The 20,406-nt window shown below is 41.7% G+C and overlaps 1 protein-coding gene across 3 annotated transcripts in view; it reads right to left on the bottom strand.

The window, feature by feature from the left end:
* Positions 1–19,728, bottom strand: part of LOC128696228 (UDP-glycosyltransferase UGT5-like) — a 71,319-nt gene extending 51,591 nt beyond the window's left edge. For 2 of the 3 annotated variants that reach the window (XM_070089241.1, XM_070089239.1), the window contains exons 1-2: positions 19,631–19,728; positions 2,688–2,885 (exon numbers count right to left, since the gene is read on the bottom strand). Coding sequence is in view for 2 of the 3 variants with exons in the window: in XM_070089239.1 (XP_069945340.1) it covers positions 2,688–2,876 (189 nt within the window). In the remaining variant the exon portion in view is untranslated. The remainder of the gene's footprint in view (positions 1–2,687; positions 2,886–19,630) is intronic. The other variant, XM_070089240.1, reaches the window with a different exon arrangement.
* Between the last annotated feature and the right edge of the window lie 678 nt (positions 19,729–20,406).

Here is a 20,406-nt window from a genome sequence, read left to right as displayed (position 1 = left end):
ATGCAAGGCAATGCAGGTAGCTTTACTTGCATTTCTGTTCTCGTGTTTGGCTTCCAGTTTACTAGTCAAGGAGATTGTCCCCGAACGCTTGAGAGGTGCGTTAGGAGCTCAAGACCCCAGTTCATTGAAGCAGCCATGTCCTACTGGGAAAAACCGATCATGGAAAACATAGCCTACACAGTGCTCACTAGCACTTTAGAAAAGGACCCACAGGCCATTTGGATTGGTGTTACTCTTCGTCTAGCCTTTTCCATACTCACCGAACATAGGTGTATTTGCAGCAGGGCGATGGCTGATCAATTTGGACTTCATGGTTTTGTGTGTCAAGATCAGAAGAGAAGTATGCTAGACATGAGATCAACGACATCATTTGGCAGCTCATGGCATTCAGGGAAAAGTGCTCTCATGGATCGAGTCATGGCTCACTGACAGGAAGCAGAGAGTGTCCATAAATGGGGTTAAATCCGAGTGGGGATCTGTAACAAGTGGCGTTCCACAGGGATCAGTCTTGGGCCCGTTGTTGTTTATAATATATATCAGTGATCTTGATGAGGGAATTACTAGTGAAATGAGCAAATTCGCCGATGACACAAAGATAGGTAGGATAATTGATTCAAACGTAGATATCAGAGAACTTCAGGAGGATTTAGACAAACTCAATACCTGGTCAGAAAAGTGACAGATGCAGTTCAATGTAGATAAATGCAAGGTTCTGAAGCTCGGGAGTGTCCACAACCCTAGCACTTATAAGTTAAATAATGTAGAACTTAGCCATACAGATTGCGAAAAGGACTTGGGGGGGGGGGTTATGGTGAACAGCAACCTTAAACCAAGACAGCAGTGCCCAAGCGCACGTAATAAGGCAAACAGATTACTGGGATTTATATCAAGAAATGTATGCAACAGAAGTTCAGCGGTTATATTACAGCTTTATACATCATTAGTAAGGCCTCACCTAGATTATGCAGCTCAGTTCTGGTCTCCATATTACAGAATGGACATAAATTCGTTAGAAAACATTCAGCGTAGGATGACTAAATTAATACATAGCATTAGAAATCTTCCTTATGAAGAAAGACTGAAGACCCTTAAATTACATTCACTTGTTAGACGAAGAATGAGGGGAGACATGATCGAAGTGTATAAGTGGAAGATGGGTATTAATAAAGGGGACATTAATAAAGTCTTGAGGATATCTCTCCAAGAGAGAACCAACAGTAATGGATTTAAATTAGAAAAGTATAGATTTAGAAAGGACATAGGAAAGTATTGGTTTGGAAATAGGGTAGTTGATGAGTGGAACAGTCTACCTAGTTGGGTTATTGAGGCTAAAACCTTGGGAAGTTTCAAATTTAGGTTGGATAAATGCATGAGTGAGAGGGGTTGGATTTGAGTGGGACTTGCATATGGGTGGATAGAGTTAGCAGAGCTTATTTCTTGGGTAGTTTTGAAAATTTGGTTGGGTAAAAGTTTTGTTAGAGGGATGGATTGTAAAGGACCTGCCTAGTATGGGCCAACAGCCACGCTGCAGTGTTCCTCCTTTCTTATGTTCTTATAAAGAGAAGCCTCGCCACCGCCCTTTGCCCAGCTCAACGGGAACCCAAAGTACAGAGGTCTGATGGAAGTCAGAAGCGTCCTGATGGAGCCACTCTATGCTACCCTGGACGGATGGTAAGCAGATTGCCTGGGACTACACCTGTGCCGCCACATTGGCAGACACCTACTTGCCATACTCCGAAGCTGAAGAGAGTGGAGCCGCCAGCTACAGGGAGACCCATAAGACCCACAAATAGGAAAGCTTGGGGGCAAGTGTACTCTAAAGTTCCTCAAAGAGCTGGGCGAAAACTCATCACAGGAACCAAGGATCACAGAGCGGTTAGCTTCCTCCTTCAGAGACTCAGTGTTGTGATCCAGAGGGGAAATGCTTGCAGCATTCTGGGCACATAGCTACCCCCGGGAAGCTGGACGAAGTATTCGAGATGTAAGCTCTGAGATGTTATCTATGCTGTTGTACTACATAGGCAGCTGGCTGTCTTGGATTAACGTCTAGCTTACGCTAGACAGCAAGGTATTGGACCAGTGTAGCTAGGTTGGTAAAGCACTGCGTACCTTGTTCAAAGGTTCGTAGGTTCGAGTCTCCTTCAGCCAGAGATCAGAGTTTGTGAATATTTCTCCTATTCTTGCGAATTCCTAGTGTATATATATATATATATATATATATATATATATATATATATATATATATATATATATATATATATATATATATGCAAAATAACCACTGTGAAAGAATGAAATTCCAAGGGCTTTCGTGACTATTCACATTATCAAGGAACAATAAAAGTAATGCATCAAAGGAAGGCATATAAAGTGTCTAGACCACACCTCACCATCACATCCCACAACAAAGCAACACCTGACTCTGGCTAACAGGAAGCTCCAGTTTCATACTTTTCTTCATCTGTATGTTACCTAATATTAATTAAGTTATGGAGAGGTATATTAACTTTAAAATATTCCTAATATTAAGATTTTAAATTATCACAGCAATATTATCAGTATTGAGCATATAAACAAAAAGCAGGAACCTTCACTCTAGTGTCAAGAGATCCCTAATATTTAGAAAACAACTCGCCAGGCATTGACTGACTAATTTACCTAACACAAATAGTAATAAACTGACTCACCTGGTGACCGCGGTCAGCCAAGGCCTCTGCTATAGGGATGAAGACGTTCCTGTGGCTAATCGGGGATGCTATTAGAAGAAATAAAATTTTGTATGACTTCTCTCGGGGCGGCAAGTGTCCCACGGTACCATCACCCAGCATCATCGCCACCAACACCACCACCACTAGTAGTCTCATCCTTGGAAGCATTCAGCACTTCTGAAATACATTTTGCTTTAGTTTTTATACTCATAATTGATGTTGCTATTTCTTTAAGGCCTGAAAGTATAGAAAGAATCCTTTCTGTATTTCCTTCACAGACCTTGTTGCACACACCACAGAAATGCATGCAACAGAGACGACACCAAAAATTTTGTGTCTTGCACACATCTAAGAGGTACATCTCAGGAACTGGAACAAAGGTGAGCAAATCTATAGAAAACCCAATTCTGATAGACATCACTGTATTGAAGTATCCTCATTTGCTTCTACCAGCGCCAGACAACAAAGCTATGACAGCACATATGCTAATACTCCAAGCTGATTCCTTGCTGTCACGTGACACGGTTATCAGATGACCTGACACATCATTTGATCTTCACTAGTGACCTTTTTTCTCGTGTTCACTCATTCTATTTTATCACTTAAAGTTACCAAGGTCCCAGGTCAGTAATGTTCCAAGTAATTATGTCCTAAGTATATCCACTGTTTCCTTTCATTTACATTATCGGTATTGTTAGACCTACTCGCATGTGTGTATGTGTGGTGGTAGTAGGTTGGTAGACAGCAACCACCCAGGGAGGTATTACCGTCCTGTGGTAGTAGGTTGGTAGACAGCAACCACCCAGGGAGGTATTACCGTCCTGTGGTAGTAGGCTTGAAGACAGTAACTACCCAGGGAGGTACTACCGTCCTGTGGTAGTAGGCTGGAAGACAGCAACTACCCAGGGAGGTACTACCGTCCTGTGGTAGTAGGCTGGAAGACAGCAACTACCCAGGGAGGTACTACCGTCCTGTGGTAGTAGGCTGGAAGACAGCAACTACCCAGGGAGGTACTACCGTCCTGTGGTAGTAGGCTGGTAGACAGCAACCACCCAGGGAGGTACTACCGTCCTGTGGTAGTAGGCTGGAAGACAGCAACTACCCAGGGAGGTACTACCGTCCTGTGGTAGTAGGCTGGTAGACAGCAACAACCCAGGGAGGTACCACCGTCCTGTGGTAGTAGGCTGGAAGACAGCAACTACCCAGGGAGGTACTACCGTCCTGTGGTAGTAGGCTGGTAGACAGCAACCATCCAGGGAGGTACCACCGTCCTGTGGTAGTAGGCTGGAAGACAGCAACCACCCAGAGAGGTACCACCGTCTTGCCAAATGCGTGTGAAAAGGAAACTTGGAATTGTTTTGCACAATGGCAGGAATGCTGGTGTCTTTTACTTTCTGTCTCATACACAAGCAAGAAAACGGGTACTTCTTGCTACTTCTACTTACACTTAGGCACACTACATATACATGTACACGTATATGTACACACACTGATATGAATATTCTTCTAATTTTCTAATTAGTTCTTCTTTAATATCCTTTCATCTCCATTGGGAAGTGGAAAATAATCTTTCCTCCGTAAGTCGTGCGAATCGTAAAAGGCAACTAAAATTCCGTTAGCAATGGGCTAACAACAGGTTCTCCTGCATAAATTACTAAAAATAATAAGAAGGAAAGCTTTATAATGCTGGGATGTTTAAATGTGCTTGAATGTAGTACAATGTTATTATGAATGAAAGGAAGTAGGATGTCCTAGCTCTAAGCGAAACTAAGTTGAAAGGGGTAGGAGGATTTCAGTGGGAAGAAATAACTAGGATTAAGTCTGGAGTTTCTGAGAGAGTTAGAGCTTTGTAGATGAATGGTTCAGAGAACCGACATGTTGATAAAGTAGACACATGTGCAACTTTTGGGTATCTTTATTGTGGAAACGTTTCGCCACACAGTGGCTTCATCAGTCCGTACGTAGGAGAAATTTGAAGAGCAGGAGGAGAATGAGGTAATCAGTCCCTCAACCTTGAGTCGATGTGTTCAGTCCATCAAGATTGATGGACTGAACACATCGACTCAAGGTTGAGGGACTGATTACCTCATTCTTCTCCTGCTCTTCAAATTTCTCCTATGTACGGACTGATGAAGCCACTGTGTGGCGAAACGTTTCCACAATAAAGATACCCAAGAGTTGTACATGTGTCTAATTTATCAGAGTTAGAGCTAAGGAAGGGGTAGCAATAATGTTGAAGGATCAGTTATGGAAGAAGAGAGAATATAAATTAATAAATTCAAGGATTATGTGGATTAAAATAAGGGTCAGATCCGAAAAGTCGGGAGAGAGGAGTGTAGAGGAGAGAGGGAGATGGTGGGAAATGCTGAACAAGTGTGTAGGAGCTTTTGAACCAAGGGTGAGAGTAATTGTGGCAGGGGACCTAAGTGCTGTGATGAGAGAAACTGTTAGAGAGGGTGTGATAGGTAAGTTTGGGGGTGACAAGTATCAATGATAATGGGGGGTCCTTGAATGAACTATGTGTAGAAAGGAATTTAGTAACAGGCAATAATATTTAAAGAAAAAAAATGGTAAATATGTAAACAAGATATTTCATCGGACATAACGACAGCAGTTTGTTGAACAACGAATTTCTAGATAATAAACTGATAGGTAGGCTTCAGATGTACATTTTTATAGAGGGGCCACAGATATTTCAGATATTTTCTAATTGTAGCCACAATGAGAGTAAAAGGTGGATGGGGATCAAGAATAATGCAATCAGCAAGTAAGAGAGAGGTGAAGGTTTATAAACTAAAGGAGGAGGCAGTTAGGATAAGAAAGATGTGTTTAATGAGGGTATAGGTAATGAGGTTGAAGAAGTATTATGAAGATTTACTGATGTAGTGTTAGAGTGTTCAGCAGAAGTTTGTGGTTACAGAAAAGCGGCTGCAGGATTGAAGAAGAGCGTCTGGTGGAATGATGAGGTAAAGAGAGTAGTAAGATAAAAAAAATTAGCATATGAGAGGTTTCTACAAAGTAGAAGTGATATATGGAGGGACGAATATGTGGAGAGGAGAGAGATTAAGAGTGGTGCAGGAATGTGAAAGGAGGACAAATGAGAGAGTGGATGAGATGCTATTAACAAATTTTTTTGAGAATAAGAAAAAGTTTAGAGTGACATTAATAGTTTGAGAAAACCCAGGAAACTAATGGATTTGACAGTTGAGAATAGGAGAGGAGAGTTATTAGATGGAGAGTTGGAGGTATCGGAAAGATGGAGAGAATATTTTGAAGAACTGTTGAATGTTGATAAATTTAGGGAAGCAGTGATTTCGTGCACTGGGCAGGGAGGTATAACATCATGTAGGAATAAGAAAGAGCCAGTAGTGAGTGTGGGGAATGTGCTTGAGGCAGTGGGTAGAATGGCAGGGATTAAAGCATTTGGGATTGATATGATAAAGACAGAAATGATAAATGCAGGTGGGGTTATAATTTTGGAGTGGTTGGTGCTTTTATTTAATAAATGTATGAAAGAAGGTAAGGTACCTAGGGATTGGCGAAGGGCGTGCATAGTCCCTTTACATAAAGGCAAAGGGGGCAAAAGAGAGGGCAAAAAGTATAGGGGAATAAGCCTGTTGAGTATACTTGGTAAAGTATACTCAACAGGCAGTTGAACAAGGCTTTCGGAGGGGTAGGGGGTTTGTAGACCAAGTGTTTACAGTAAAACAAATAGGTGAACAGTATTTAGATAAGAGTAAAGAGGTTTGTATTGCATATTTATATTTGGAAAAGGTGTATGATAGGGTAGATAGGGGAGCAATGTAGCAGAAGTTGCAAATGTGTGGAATAAGAGGTAGGTTACTGAAAGCAGTGAAGATTTTTTACGAGGATAGCGAGGCTCAGGTTAGAGTATGAAGGACAGAGGGAGATTATTTCCCAGTAAAGACCTTAGACAGGGATGTGTGAATATTATTATTATAATTATCATTATTATTATTATTATTATTATTATTATTATTATTATTATTATAGATTGGGTTAAAAGATGAAGAATCTAACACATTGTGTGAGTTATCACAGTTCCTTTTTGTTGATGACACTTTGCTGTGGGGAAATTTAGAAGAGAAGTTACAAAGGTTGGTGACCGAGTTTGGAAGGATATGAGAACATAGGAAAGAATAAGGTATTGAGGATAACAAAAAAAAAAAATAGGTAATGAAAGAGTCGATATCAGATTGGAGGGAGGGAGTGGACTTGTCATCAGATAGGTCTAAGAAAGACGAGGTGAATCATAGACTTGATAAGGGCGGAAAAGGTTAGTTGTGCACTGAGGAGTCTGTGGAAACAAAGAACGTTATCCATGGAAGCAAAGCGGCGAATGTATGAGAGCAATGTCTGAGGGCAATAAGAACATAAGAACATAAGAAAGGAGGAACACTGCAGCAGGCCTGTTGGCCCATACTAGGCAGGTCCTTTACAATTCATCCCTCTAACAAAACATTTGCCCAACCCAATTTTCAATGCCACCCAAGAAATAAGCTCTGATGTGAAAGTCCCACTCAAATCCAACCCCTCCCACTCATGTACTTATCCAACCTAAATTTGAAACTACCCAAAGTCCCAGCCTCAATAACCCAACTAGGTAGACTGTTCCACTCATCAACTACCCTATTTCCAAACCAATACTTTCCTATGTCCTTTCTAAATCTAAACTTATCTAATTTAAATCCATTACTGCGGGTTCTCTCTTGGAGAGACATCCTCAAGACCTTATTAATATCCCCTTTATTAATACCTATCTTCCACTTATACACTTCGATCAGGTCTCCCCTCATTCTTCGTCTAACAAGTGAATGTAACTTAAGAGTCTTCAATCTTTCTTCATAAGGAAGATTTCTAATGCTATGTATTAATTTAGTCATCCTACGCTGAATGTTTTCTAACGAATTTATGTCCATTCTGTAATATGGAGACCAGAACTGAGCTGCATAATCTAGGTGAGGCCTTACTAATGATGTATAAAGCTGCAGTATGACCTCTGGACTTCTGTTGCTTACCCTTCTTGATATAAATCCCAGTAATCTATTTGCCTTATTACGTACGCTTAGGCATTGCTGTCTTGGTTTAAGGTTGCTGCTCACCATAACCCCCAAGTCCTTTTCGCAATCTGTATGGCTAAGTTCTACATCATTTAACTTATAAGTACTAGGGTTATGGGCACTCCCAAGCTTCAGAACCTTGCATTTAACTACATTGAACTGCATCTGCCACTTTTCTGGCCAAGAATAGAGTTCGTTTAAATCCTCCTGAAGTTCCATAACATCTACGTTTGAATCAATTATCCTACTTATCTTTGTGTCATCGGCGAATTTGCTCATATCACTAGTAATTCCCTCATCAAGATCATTGATATATATTATAAACAACAACGGTCCCAAGACTGATCCCTGTGGAACGCCACTTGTTACTGATCCCCATTCGGATTTAACCCCATTTATGGACACACACTGCTTCCTGTCAGTGAGCCATGACTCGATCCACGAAAGCACTATTTCCCCCAATGCCATGAGCTGCCACTTTCTTTAACAGTCTATGGTGCGGAACTTTATCAAAAGCCTTACTAAAATCTAAGTAAATAATATCAAATTCTTTATCGTGGTCAACAGCCTCAAAAGCTTTACTGAAGAAAGTTAATAAATTAGTTAGACAAGACCGGCCTCTTGTGAATCCATGCTGAGTATCATTAATCAAGCTATGCTTATCGAGATGGCTTCTTATAATCTCAGCTATAATTGACTCTAGTAATTTGCCTACAATTGAGGTCAGGCTTATTGGGCGGTAATTTGACGGTAACGACTTGTCCCCTGTTTTAAAAATAGGAGTTACATTAACCATCTTCCACATATCAGACACTACACCTGTTTGAAGATATAAATTAAAAATATTAGTTAATGGTTCACAGAGTTCCAGTTTGCATTCCTTAAGAACCCTTGAAAAAACCTCATCAGGACCCGGTGACTTATTTTGCTTCAGTCTGTCTATCTGCTTTACAACCATTTCACTAGTGACTGTGATGTTACATAATTTATCTTCTTCTAGCCCACTATAAAAATTAATTACTGGAATATTGTTCGTGTCTTCCTGTGTAAAAACTGAGAGAAAATAATTATTAAAAATCGAGCACATTTCATTCTCTTTGTCAGTAAGATGCCCATAGTTATTTTTAAGGGGACCTATCTTATCTCTAACTTTTGTTCTATAGACCTGGAAAAAACTTTTTGGGTTAGTTTTAGAATCCCTAGCAACTTTAATTTCATAGTCCCTTTTAGCTTTTCTTATCCCCTTTTTAATGTCCCTCTTAATGTCAATATACTGATTCATAAGATGACCCTCACCTCTTTTGATACGCCTATAAATTCCTTTCTTATGCCCTAGTAGATATTTGAGCCTATTATTCATCCATTTTGGGTCATTTCTATTTGATCTAATTTCTTTATATGGGATAAACGTTCTTTGAGCAGCATGTATAGTGTTCATAAAACTGTCATGTTGATAGCTCACTTCGTTACCCCAGTCAACAGATGATAAGTGTTCTCTAAGCCCATCGTAATCTGCTAAGCGAAAATCTGGGACTGTTACTGAGTTATCGCTACTATCGTACTTCCATTCAATGCTAAATGTAATTGATTTGTGGTCGCTAGCACCCAGTTCCTCTGAAATTTCTAAATTATTAACAAGGGATTCATTGTTTGCCAGAACTAAGTCAAGCAGGTTATTTCCCCTTGTAGGTTCTGTCACAAACTGCTTCAAAAAACAATCCTGAACTACTTCTAAGAAGTCGTATGATTCTAAATTCCCAGTCAAGAAATTCCAATCAATATGACTAAAGTTAAAGTCTCCTAGAATTACTACATTATCGTGCCTTGTGGCCTTAACAATTTCCTCCCATAGTAGTCTCCCCTGGTCCCTATCTAAGTTTGGGGGACGGTATATCACTCCTAAAATCAGTTTTTCATCCCCCTCTGAAAATTCTATCCAAACAGACTCTGTATGTGTTACTTCAGACTTAATACCCGTTTTTATGCAACAGTTCAAGCGATCTCGGACATACAATGCCACCCCACCCCGCTTCCTGATACTTCTATCTACTTGGAACAATTTAAAACCCTGAATGTGACATTCCGCAGGCATGTCCCGACTTTTTGAATTAAACCACGTCTCAGTTAAGGCAAATACATCAATGTTACCTGCACTAGCAATCTCAACTCGTCCATCTTATTCCTAGCACTACGGCAATTAGCATAATAAACATTGAAAGACTCTCCTTTCTCTTTACCCTTCCTGCTCATTTCTGTTTTTCTACTAAACCTATTACTGTCCTTATCACCCAAAGTCCCTGGCTTTTCAATATCTACCTCGTTCTGCTTATTACTAGTTCCCCTAGAACTCGTAATATTACTACACTGGGACTTCACTGTTTTCCTGCCAAAACCCATACCACTAACTATTCCTAGTTTAAAGTCCTAACTGCTCCCTCCACTGCAGTTGCCAGTGCTACCACCCTAGACCTAGATAAGTGAACCCCATCCCTGGCATACATGTCATTTCTGCCATAGAAGAGGTCCCAGTTGTCAATGAATGTTACCGCATTTTCCTACAGCATTTGTCCAGCCAGCAATTGACACCAATTGCCCTAGACAACCATTCATTTCCAACTCCCCTCCTTGGCAAAATACCACATATGACAGGGTTCCCACCCTTACTCCTAATTATTTCTATTGCTGACCTATACCTGCTAATCAGGTCTTCACTCCTACGTCTGCCAACATCGTTGCCTCCAGCACTGAGACAGATAACAGGATTGCTCCCATTATCTTTCATGATGTCATCCAGACGGCTAACAATATCCTCCATCCTACTCCTGTCCTGAGGGCAATGTGCGGTGTGAATATTGTGCAGAGAATTCATGGTTTGGATATAAGAAGTAGCAAGGTTACCAAAGTATTATCCACAGGGCTGAGGAGGGGTGATTGAAATGGTTCAGACATTTAGAGAGGGTGGAACAAAATAGAATGATTTGGAGAGCGAATAAATCTGAAGTAAAGGGGAGGCTGGGTAGAGGTCGGCCTATGAAAGATTGGAGTGAAGAGAGTAAAGGAGATTTTGAGTGAGTACAGGCGTGTGTGAGCGTGTTAGGTAGGAGGGAGTGGAGACAAGTGGTTTTTATGGCTTGAAGTGCTGTTAAAGGGTGAGCTGGATAACAATTATGAAGGGATTCAGGGAAACTGGCAAGCCGGACTTGAGTCCTGGATGTGGGAAGTACAGTGCCTGCATTCTGAAAGAGGGGTGTTAATGATGCAGTTTTTTAACTGTAGTCAGGGAAGACAGTTATGGAGTGAATGATGATGAAAATGTTCCTTTTTCTCTGATAACCCTCCTTACATGTCTAAGAGCTAGTCTTAGATTTGACAGAATCGCATTTTCTTCAGGAGATTCTTGGTTGATGTGTGTGTGTGTGTGTGTGTGTGTGTGTGTGTGTGAATGTGTCATCTCTCTCCATGATCCATGAGCTTTATCAAACCTCGTCTTAAAACTATGTATGGTTCCTGCCTCCACTACGTCACTTATCAGACTATTTCACTTCCTGACAACACTATGACTAAAGAAATACTCCCTAACATCCCTTAAACACATCTGAGTCTTCAACTTCCAAATGTGGCCCTTGTTTCTGGGTCCCATCTCTGGAACATCCTGTCTCTGTCCACCTTGTCAATTCCATGCAGTATTTTGTGTGGGGTTATCATGTCTACCCTAACCCTCCTGTCCTCCAGTGTTGTCAGACCGATTTCCCTTAACCTTTCCTTAACCATATCTCTGGAAATAGGCTTATTGCAGCCTTTTCACTTTCTGTAATTCCCTGACGTACTTGACCAGTTGTGGGTTCCAAAATGGTGCTGCATACTCCGGCAAACGCCTGACGTACACGGTGTACAGAGTCCTGAACGATTCTTCACTGAGGTATCGGAACGTAATTCTCAGGTTTGCTAGGCACCCATATGCTGCAGCAGTTATCTGGTTGATGTGTGCCTCAGGATATGTGCTCGGTGTTATACACACCCCAAAATCCTTTTCCTTGAGTGAAGTTTGCAGTCTTTGGCCACCTAGACTATACTCTGCCTGCGGTCTTCTTTGCCCTTCCCCAATCTTCACGACTTTGCATTTGGCGGGGTTAAATTCAAGGAGCCAGTTGCTGGACCAAGCTTGTAGCCTGTCCAGGTCTCTTTGTAGTCCTGCCTGATCCTCGACCGATTTAATTCTCCTCATTAACTTCACATCATTCTGAGTCTATCCCTTCCGTTATGTCATTCACATATACCAAAAACAGCACTGGACCTAGGACTGACCCCTGTGGAACCCCGCTCGTGTGTGTACTCACCTACTCACCTAGTTGTGGCTGCAGGGGTCGAATCACAGCTCCTGGCCCCACCTCTTCACTGGCCGCTACTCGGTCACTCTTCCCACTCTATGAGCTTTATCATACCTCTCCTTAAAGCTATGTATTGATCCTGCCTCCACTACATCACACCCCAGACTAGTCCACTTCCTGACAACTCTGTGACTGAAGAAATACTTCCTAACATCCCTGCGGTTCATCTCAGTTTTCAACTTGCAACTTGTTGCTGACACCCATCTCTGGAACATCCTGTCTCTGTCCACCTTGTCTATTCCTCTCAGTATTTTATATGTCGTTTATCATTTCCCCACTATCTCTCCTTTCTTCCAGTGTCGTCACGTCGATTTCCCTTAACATTTCCTCGCAGGACATACCCCTTAGCTCCGGGACTAGTCTTGTTGCAAACCTTTGTACTTTCTCTAGTTTCCTTACATGTTTGGCTAAGTGAGGGTTCCAAACTGGCGCTGCATACTCCAGTATGGGCCTAACGTACACAGTGTACAGGGTCCTGAATTACTCCTTATTAAGATGTCGGAATGCTGTTCATGGGTTTGCCAGGCACCCGAGTGAGATTTATAGGCTCTGCCACCCCCCCCCCTAGACTGCACTCCGTCTGTGGTCTTCTTTGCCTTCCCCCAATCTTCATGACTTTGCACTTGGTGGGGTTAAACTTCAAAAGCCAGTTGCTGGACCAGGCCTGCAGCCTGTCCAGATCCCTCTGTGGTTTTGCCTGATCCTCATTAGACTGAATTCTTCTCATCAATTTCACACCATCTGCAAACAGGGACACTTCGGAGTCTATTCCTTCCGTCATTTGTTCACAAATGCCAGAAACAATACCGGTCCTAGGACTGATCCCTGTGGCACCCTGCTCGTTACAGGCACCCACTCTGACACCTTGCCACGTACCATGACTCGCTGTTGTCTTTCTGACAGGTATTTCCTGATCCACTGTAGTGCCTTCCCTGTTATCCCTGCCTGGTCCTACAGCTTCCGCACTATTCTCTTGTGTGGAACTCTGTCAAACGCCTTCTTACAATCCAAGGAAATGCAATCTACCCACCCCTTTCTCTCTTGCCTTACTGCCGTCACCCTGTCATAGACCTCCAGTAGGTTTATGACGCAGGATTTCCCATCCCTGAAACCGTGCTGGCTGTCGTTGATAAGCTCATTCCTTTCTAGGTGCTCCACCACACTTCTGATAATCTTCTCCATGTCCTTGCATACTATACATGTCAGTGTCATTGGTCTGTATATTTAATGCATCGTGTCTGTCTCGTTTTTTTAAAAATTAGGACTGCATTTGCTATCTTCCATACTTCAGGTAGTCGCTCTGTTTCGATAGATGTGTTTGAAGATTGTTGTTACCATTACACATAGAACCGCTGTTCCCTCTCTCAGGACCCATGGAGAAATGTTATCCGGCCCCATCGCCTTTGAGGTATCTTGCTCACTTAGCAGCCTCTTCACTTACTCCTCGGTTTTATGTATTGTGTCCAACACTTGATGGTGTACCTCACCTCTCCGCCTGTCTGGAGGCCCTTTTGTCTCATCTGAACACTTTTTTGGATCTCATATTGAGTTTCTCACACACTTCACGGTCATTTCTTGTGGCATTCCCTCATACCTATCCCAGCCTGTTAACCTGGTCCTTGCTGTTGTTTTCCTCCAGATGTGGCTGTACAACAGCTTTTGGGTCAGATTTGGCTTTCGCTATGTCATTCTCGTATTGTCTTTGGATCTCCTTTCTTACCTGTGCATAGTCACCTCTGGCTCTATGACTGCTCTCCTTATTCTCCTTGGTCCTTTGCCTTTTATACTTCTTCCATTTTCTAGCACACTTGGTTTTGGCTTCGCTGCACCTTTGGGTGAACCATGGGCTCATCCTCACTTTTTTGTTATTCCTGTTACCCTTGGGTACAAACCTCTCCTCAGCTTTGCATATTGTTGTCACATTTTCCATCATCTCGTTTACTGACTTCCATGCCAACTCTCTGTCCCACTGAACCCTGTGCAGGGCTTTTGATGAGCAGTGCCACTCCTCCACCCCCTCTGTTCCCTCTGTCTTTCCTCAGGATATGTTATCCCGTTGAAAAGATGGAATCTGTTGTCATACCTGTGAGCTTGATGCCTCTAACTCTTTCCTGCCACTCTTCCCTCTTATTCATTATTCCATCAGCGTTGGTGTATCATACCTTCAGTTTCCTCTTTAACACTGTGTTTTGGGGGTCTATGAGGGTGGGGGACTTGGCAGTGTGCTGCAGGATTCTTCAGCGTAGTGTGGGGTTGGGGATGTAAGTGTGGATTGTGGTCTGTGTTGGGATAGTGTGTTTGGTTGTGGGATTCTGGGGATGGTTCCGTGTGTGTTTGCTTTTGTTGCTCTGCCTTGCTATGGTTGTCCTCTGCTGATTCTGTCCTTGTCTCTGTTCCTAGCTCCTTTCGCATTTGTGTCCTCTTCCTCAGCTGCTGTCATTTTGTTTTTGTTCTGTCTCGGTCTAGGAACACCCTCTTGTTTGCTGACAATTCCTTCAGCCGTGGTTTCTCTTCCAGGATCTTGTTTCGCACTGTTTCTGTCCTGAAAATCAGCCTGACAGGCCGTTTTTTCCCCTTCAAGTACCCCCCTATTCTCTGAAAATTTACTATCTCAGACATGTCCTCTTCGCCAATGTCTTCGATGATATTTTCAATCTCCTGTCTTTCATGTGTGTCCTTAACTCGCTCTCCGGAAGCCTTTGCCTTTCTCTCTGTGTCTCTGGTTCCCGTTTGTACATGGCCAATATCTCCCTTTTTTTTTTCCTGTAGTTCTTGGTGGCATGATCGTGCCTCTGCATGTGACTAGTCCCCCTCTTCGCCTTCAACCCCTTCTCCACCACCACCCCTGCTCCCAGCTGCTCTCCCCCTTCATTCCTCGGCCCTGCTTGGAAAAGAAAGTACTAAACCCTTAAAGGCCATGCAGAACTTAGGAGAAGAGAAGGTATTTACTACTGATCCATGGAAGGCGACAACAAATGTAAATCTTCGATCAAGAATTCTTTATCGGCTTAAAAGACACATCTCTAAGCCTCTAAGGGATAAATTTCTATAGTATTTAATTATCTTGCAATGTCACAAAAATTCCTGAAGATTTAACGTCAGAAGAAATCTTTTAAATAAAGATTTGCAATTTCCTATTAAATTACGTAAAAAACGACATTAAATTACGTGGAGTTAGTATACAGTAGGCGAGATTACGTTAGGCTGGTATTTTTGTTGCAAAACAATAACTATAATATAAAAAATTAACCTGACATATACTTACTGTTTTCCATGTGGGGAAAGAATTCCTCAGGCACTCTTATAGTTCATGCCATAACACAGTAAGACAATAACAATGTAAGTGAAATGACAATATATACAGTGAGATGCATATCTTTCACTGTATACATAGTACAACGTACTCACCTGTATGTTATTGCAAGGGTCAAGTCTTTGCTCCAAGACCCTCCTCTCAGTTGTTGTAACTGCCGCCAAATGCAAATTCCCAACAGTTCAAGGAACAGTTACTGAACATTGATTACTGTCCGGAGAATGTTCCAACCCCAGTCACAAATATCTTGCTGTTTGGTGATTTCAATTTAAGATATACGGAGTGTAATGTTTAGGAGAGATAATCTCTGGAGGCAGCTCAGATGAAAAGACACACACACACACACATGAGTTGCTGAATCTCTGCAATAAATTCACCCTAAATCAACAGACAGTGGAGTCAACAAGACTGGAAAACACACTTGACCTCATTTTCACGAATAATGATGGCCTGGTAAGAAATATAACAGTATCAAAACAGTAAATTCAGATCACAACCTAATCGAAGTCCTGACCTGCATACACAGGGTTCCTGACCAGCAAAATGCACACAGTTACGAGGGAGTCATCACCAAATTCGACTTCAAGGAGAACATCAACTGTTATCAAATAAATAATGTCTTAAATGAAACGTTCTGGGGAGATATCTTAAATAACATGGATAAGAACAAGTGTCTTGAAAGGATCAGTTCCTTGGCAGCTGAAATATACTCGAAGTATATTTCCCTGAGGAAAAAGAAGTGAAATAGACTCTAAAGAGAGAGATGCTCTCTCTACAGGCGAAGGCGCAGATACACTGACCTTCTCAAGGAGGCTAGTTCATCTGAAATACGGAAGAAAGCACTAAGGAAGCAGAAAATGCTGAGGTCAAGTTAAACGATTCAGATTGGATGCAAGAGGGACAGAGGGAGCTAAAACTAATTAATGATACTGAAAAAAAGTCTAAAATATTTCTTTTCATATGCCAAAAAATGGCAAAAAACACATCCAGTATCAAGTCTTTTTCTATACAAGATAGGATTTAAACAGACGACGGCAAAGAAATGAGTGAGATACTGAAGTTTCAGTATGACCCAGTGTTTAGCGAGCCATGTAATAATTGACAATGTAAAATTTCTAACATAACCTTACTACCACTGGACTTTGAAAGTCATTGACTACACGCCCATTCATTCACTCTGTCTCAGGCCCAAACTCGTGGAACTCTGTGTTCATCAAGAACCACAAGAAACCCTATTCGTGTGCTTTAAGTATTCTATGGAGAGGGAGCCTGGACACGACTGTCATCCCACAGTCGCTAAAAACAAAGGATAAAGCCCCACTCCATAAACGAGACAGCAAAGCAATAGGAAACAATTATAGACCGAATGCTCTAATGTTCCACAGCATAAAATTCTTTGAAAGAGTTCTAAGAAGCATGATCGCCAACCACTTGGATTCCCAACAACTGCACAGTCCAAGGTAATATGGGTTTACAGCAGGTCGATCCTGCCTCTCGAAACTACTTGGTCTTGGATGCACTGGAGGACAAACAGAATGCAGTAACAGGCTGGTTGATCAGACCCTAAGCCACCTGGACTGGGCTGCAGAAGCGTTGACCCTCGGACGGCCTCCAGGGACTCTCCAGGTAAACATACAGCAAGAAGTGTATCTCTAAGTGTGTACACAGCGATAAGTCTCTCTCGGCAAACATACAGTGAGAAGTTTGTGTACTTATATAATGAGAGTTCACGTCATTAACCAATTTTTTTTTTTTATATTTTATTTAAAACTTCATGTACAAATATTTATAGGTACATATATTAATATGTAACACTGACACTGATGATGAGCAATAACATTCACTACACAATCTACTGAATAAGCACATACATAAGGACCTTAAAATAAACTTAACACAACCTACAGACTGCTGTACGTACATTGTTTCACAAGTACACAAGGGTTCATAGATATAATGGTACCTACCCATTATTACTTACAGTCCCCCCTCCCCACCAATGAATACAGTCCACATTCCCTTGTTCACTTAAAATTAAAAAAAACTTGAACAAGGATAACATCAATAAAACAATATATAAACACAAAACAATCCAGGCAACATCTGACAGTCTACTATATACAAGTTTTTTAAAACATATCACAATTTAAGAAGGAATAAAGGTATAATAACAAAGGCCACAAAATGGATATAAATGAAACTCCTAAAATTACAACCTCAACACAATAATGCTCCAAGCTTAATGACAATCACCCGTAATACAACTCGCAACAAATTACACCAGACCTACAATATGCATTATTAAGAAACCTGTGCTGCAACACAGGTGACCCATCATCCCTCCACCACCATTCACACAACACACATTGAAAATTAACCCCGTCACCAACCTGAATAATCATGACATTAATTATCCTCAATTTAGGATTATTATGACACATGTCACTTGAGGAAACATTATTTACAACCATGAATGGTACAGGACTACCAAAATTACAATACCTTAAATAAGAATAACAATAATAGGTAATTACGTCAAAACTGATGCTGGACCACGTTACAAAAGAGGCAAAAATAACTCAGTGCTTCAAGGAACATAGTGAAAGGAAAACCCTCTCAAGAAAAATTCAAATTCAATTGCAATACCAGTGCAAGTGGAACATAATACTCTACCAAAGAAATATACATGTTATATAATTTATAGGCTATACATTAATACATGTTATATATTTAATCTGCTCCTTACACCTTCCCCATCAAGGGAACTAAACAAAACTTATCTTGCACAACCTCTCATCTAGTCACACACTAGTACCTCCAATCACACCCAACCACATCACTGCATTCCCAAGGAGGTGAGCCCGTTGAAATCCCCTGAACCCCCCTCCTCCACCCTTTTACCAACCTACTCACCCCGGCAGTTAAAGCCCCTTATAACGCCAATAAATTCCCTATTGTTAGTCCTCTATAACCCTCAGAAAAATACTCTTCCCACCTTTTCCCAAAAATGTCTCTATTGCGACACAAAGTTCGATAAAACGTCGCCGCCAAAGTCCTTCTCAGCACATCCCCACCCACCCTCCCCCTCATACCCCATAAAACATATATGTAGTCCACGATGACATATGCTAAACCTCTTACCACACTCATCCACACCACTCATATCAAGACTCAACGCTCGCAATACCGACACACCTTGACCCCCCACCCTCACCACTACCTTACTCATCCATACCCTGATGCACTCCAAACCTTCACAAAAATAGACGACATGATACGCAGTCTCTTCCCCACTGCATCTGCCACACCCCCCACCCTCGATAACCCTCCTATCTCGGAGCATCGCTCCCGTTGGCAAAATCCCATGCAGGAAACGGTACATAACCTCACGCGCCCTAGGTCGTATCCTTAATTTACTAAATCTTCGCCATATTACATCCCATGCATACATGGGGTAGATCCCTTCAACTGGCGCCACTACATATCCCCCTAACGATTTACACAAAGTTCCCACCTTTACTTTTCCTGGTTCCCTGGCTAACATTAAGGCACGTAACACTGTTTCACATTCCTTCATTTCCGCCCCTCCATACCATTTCCTCATGTGAGCATGTACCTTATCTAGCTGACCCTCCCTCCATCCACCTGCACTCATCACTTCCCTCTTAATAAACACACATTTCACGCGCTTTCTCAAGTCCAACAAACCCAACCCTCCCCTACAAACCGGCAATGTCACTACCTCCCTTCGCAACCAGTTGCACCCTGAACCCCCACAAAAATTTGAACACCATTCTAAGAATACTCGTAATCGCCGTTCCTGTTAACGGCATCACTGCCGAAACAAACCAGACTTTACTATATAGTAATACATTGATGACAATTGCACGTTGCCTAAGGGTTAAATGGTGAGGTCGCAGCATTCCCAACCGTCGCTGCACCTGTTCCACCATCCTATTCGAATTGCTAACCCTTGCAGCACTCAGGTCAGCCTCATTAACCAATTACTAAGAGTTTAAACAATAAATTTATAACATACAGTTTCGCTACTTTAATTACTATATTAAGGAGCAAATTATTCTTAACTGATGCTTGTCGATACACATTAACGTTATGATATTAACACTTAGTAATGCTTACAGTATGACAGCAGCAGCACAGAGCAGAAGTTGTGAAGACTAATAGATAGCTCTGGTTGATAGCGAGCAACCCACAAGGGAGCCAACAGCTAACTGACTGTGCGGCTCGCTAATCTCCTGCACTGGCATCTCCCACAGTTACCAATAGACTTTTTTATTCTGGTTTTCTTAAGACAATTTAGAATTGAAATGTATTATCTACATAACGCAGAAGCAGTTCATGCCTAGGGAAATAGGTTGTTAAAACAACAGATAGATCATTTAGAAAGTAAGGAGTAAGACACGATGGAAAGAAGGTGAAATTTTAAGTCACCATGGCATGGCACAAACGATCATATATATATATATATATATATATATATATATATATATATATATATATATATATATATATATATATATATAAACACTGATCTCTGGCTGAAGGAGACTCGAACCTACGAACCTTAGGACAAGGTACGCAGTGCTTTACCAATCTACCCACACTGGACAATACCTGGGCGTGTAGCATGCGCTACACGTTTGATCCAAGGCAGCCAGCTTTCAGGGAGAAGGCTTACAGCTTTTCATCTCATCCCCTGCATGCATCAGCCTTACTAGAGATTTGAACAATGCAAGGAATTCGCGAGAGCATGCGAAATATACACAAACACTGATCTCTGGCTGAAGGAGACTCGAACCTACGAACCTTAGGACAAGGTACGCAGTGCTTTACCAATCTACCCACACTGGACAATACCTTGGCGTGTAGCATATATATATATAAGGAATCACACA

This window comes from Cherax quadricarinatus, chromosome 27 (genome assembly GCF_038502225.1).
Source record: "Cherax quadricarinatus isolate ZL_2023a chromosome 27, ASM3850222v1, whole genome shotgun sequence".
Classification (NCBI taxonomy): domain Eukaryota; kingdom Metazoa; phylum Arthropoda; class Malacostraca; order Decapoda; family Parastacidae; genus Cherax; species Cherax quadricarinatus.
Note: the sequence above shows the minus strand (reverse complement) of the source record. Positions and strands in the feature narration are given on the sequence as shown.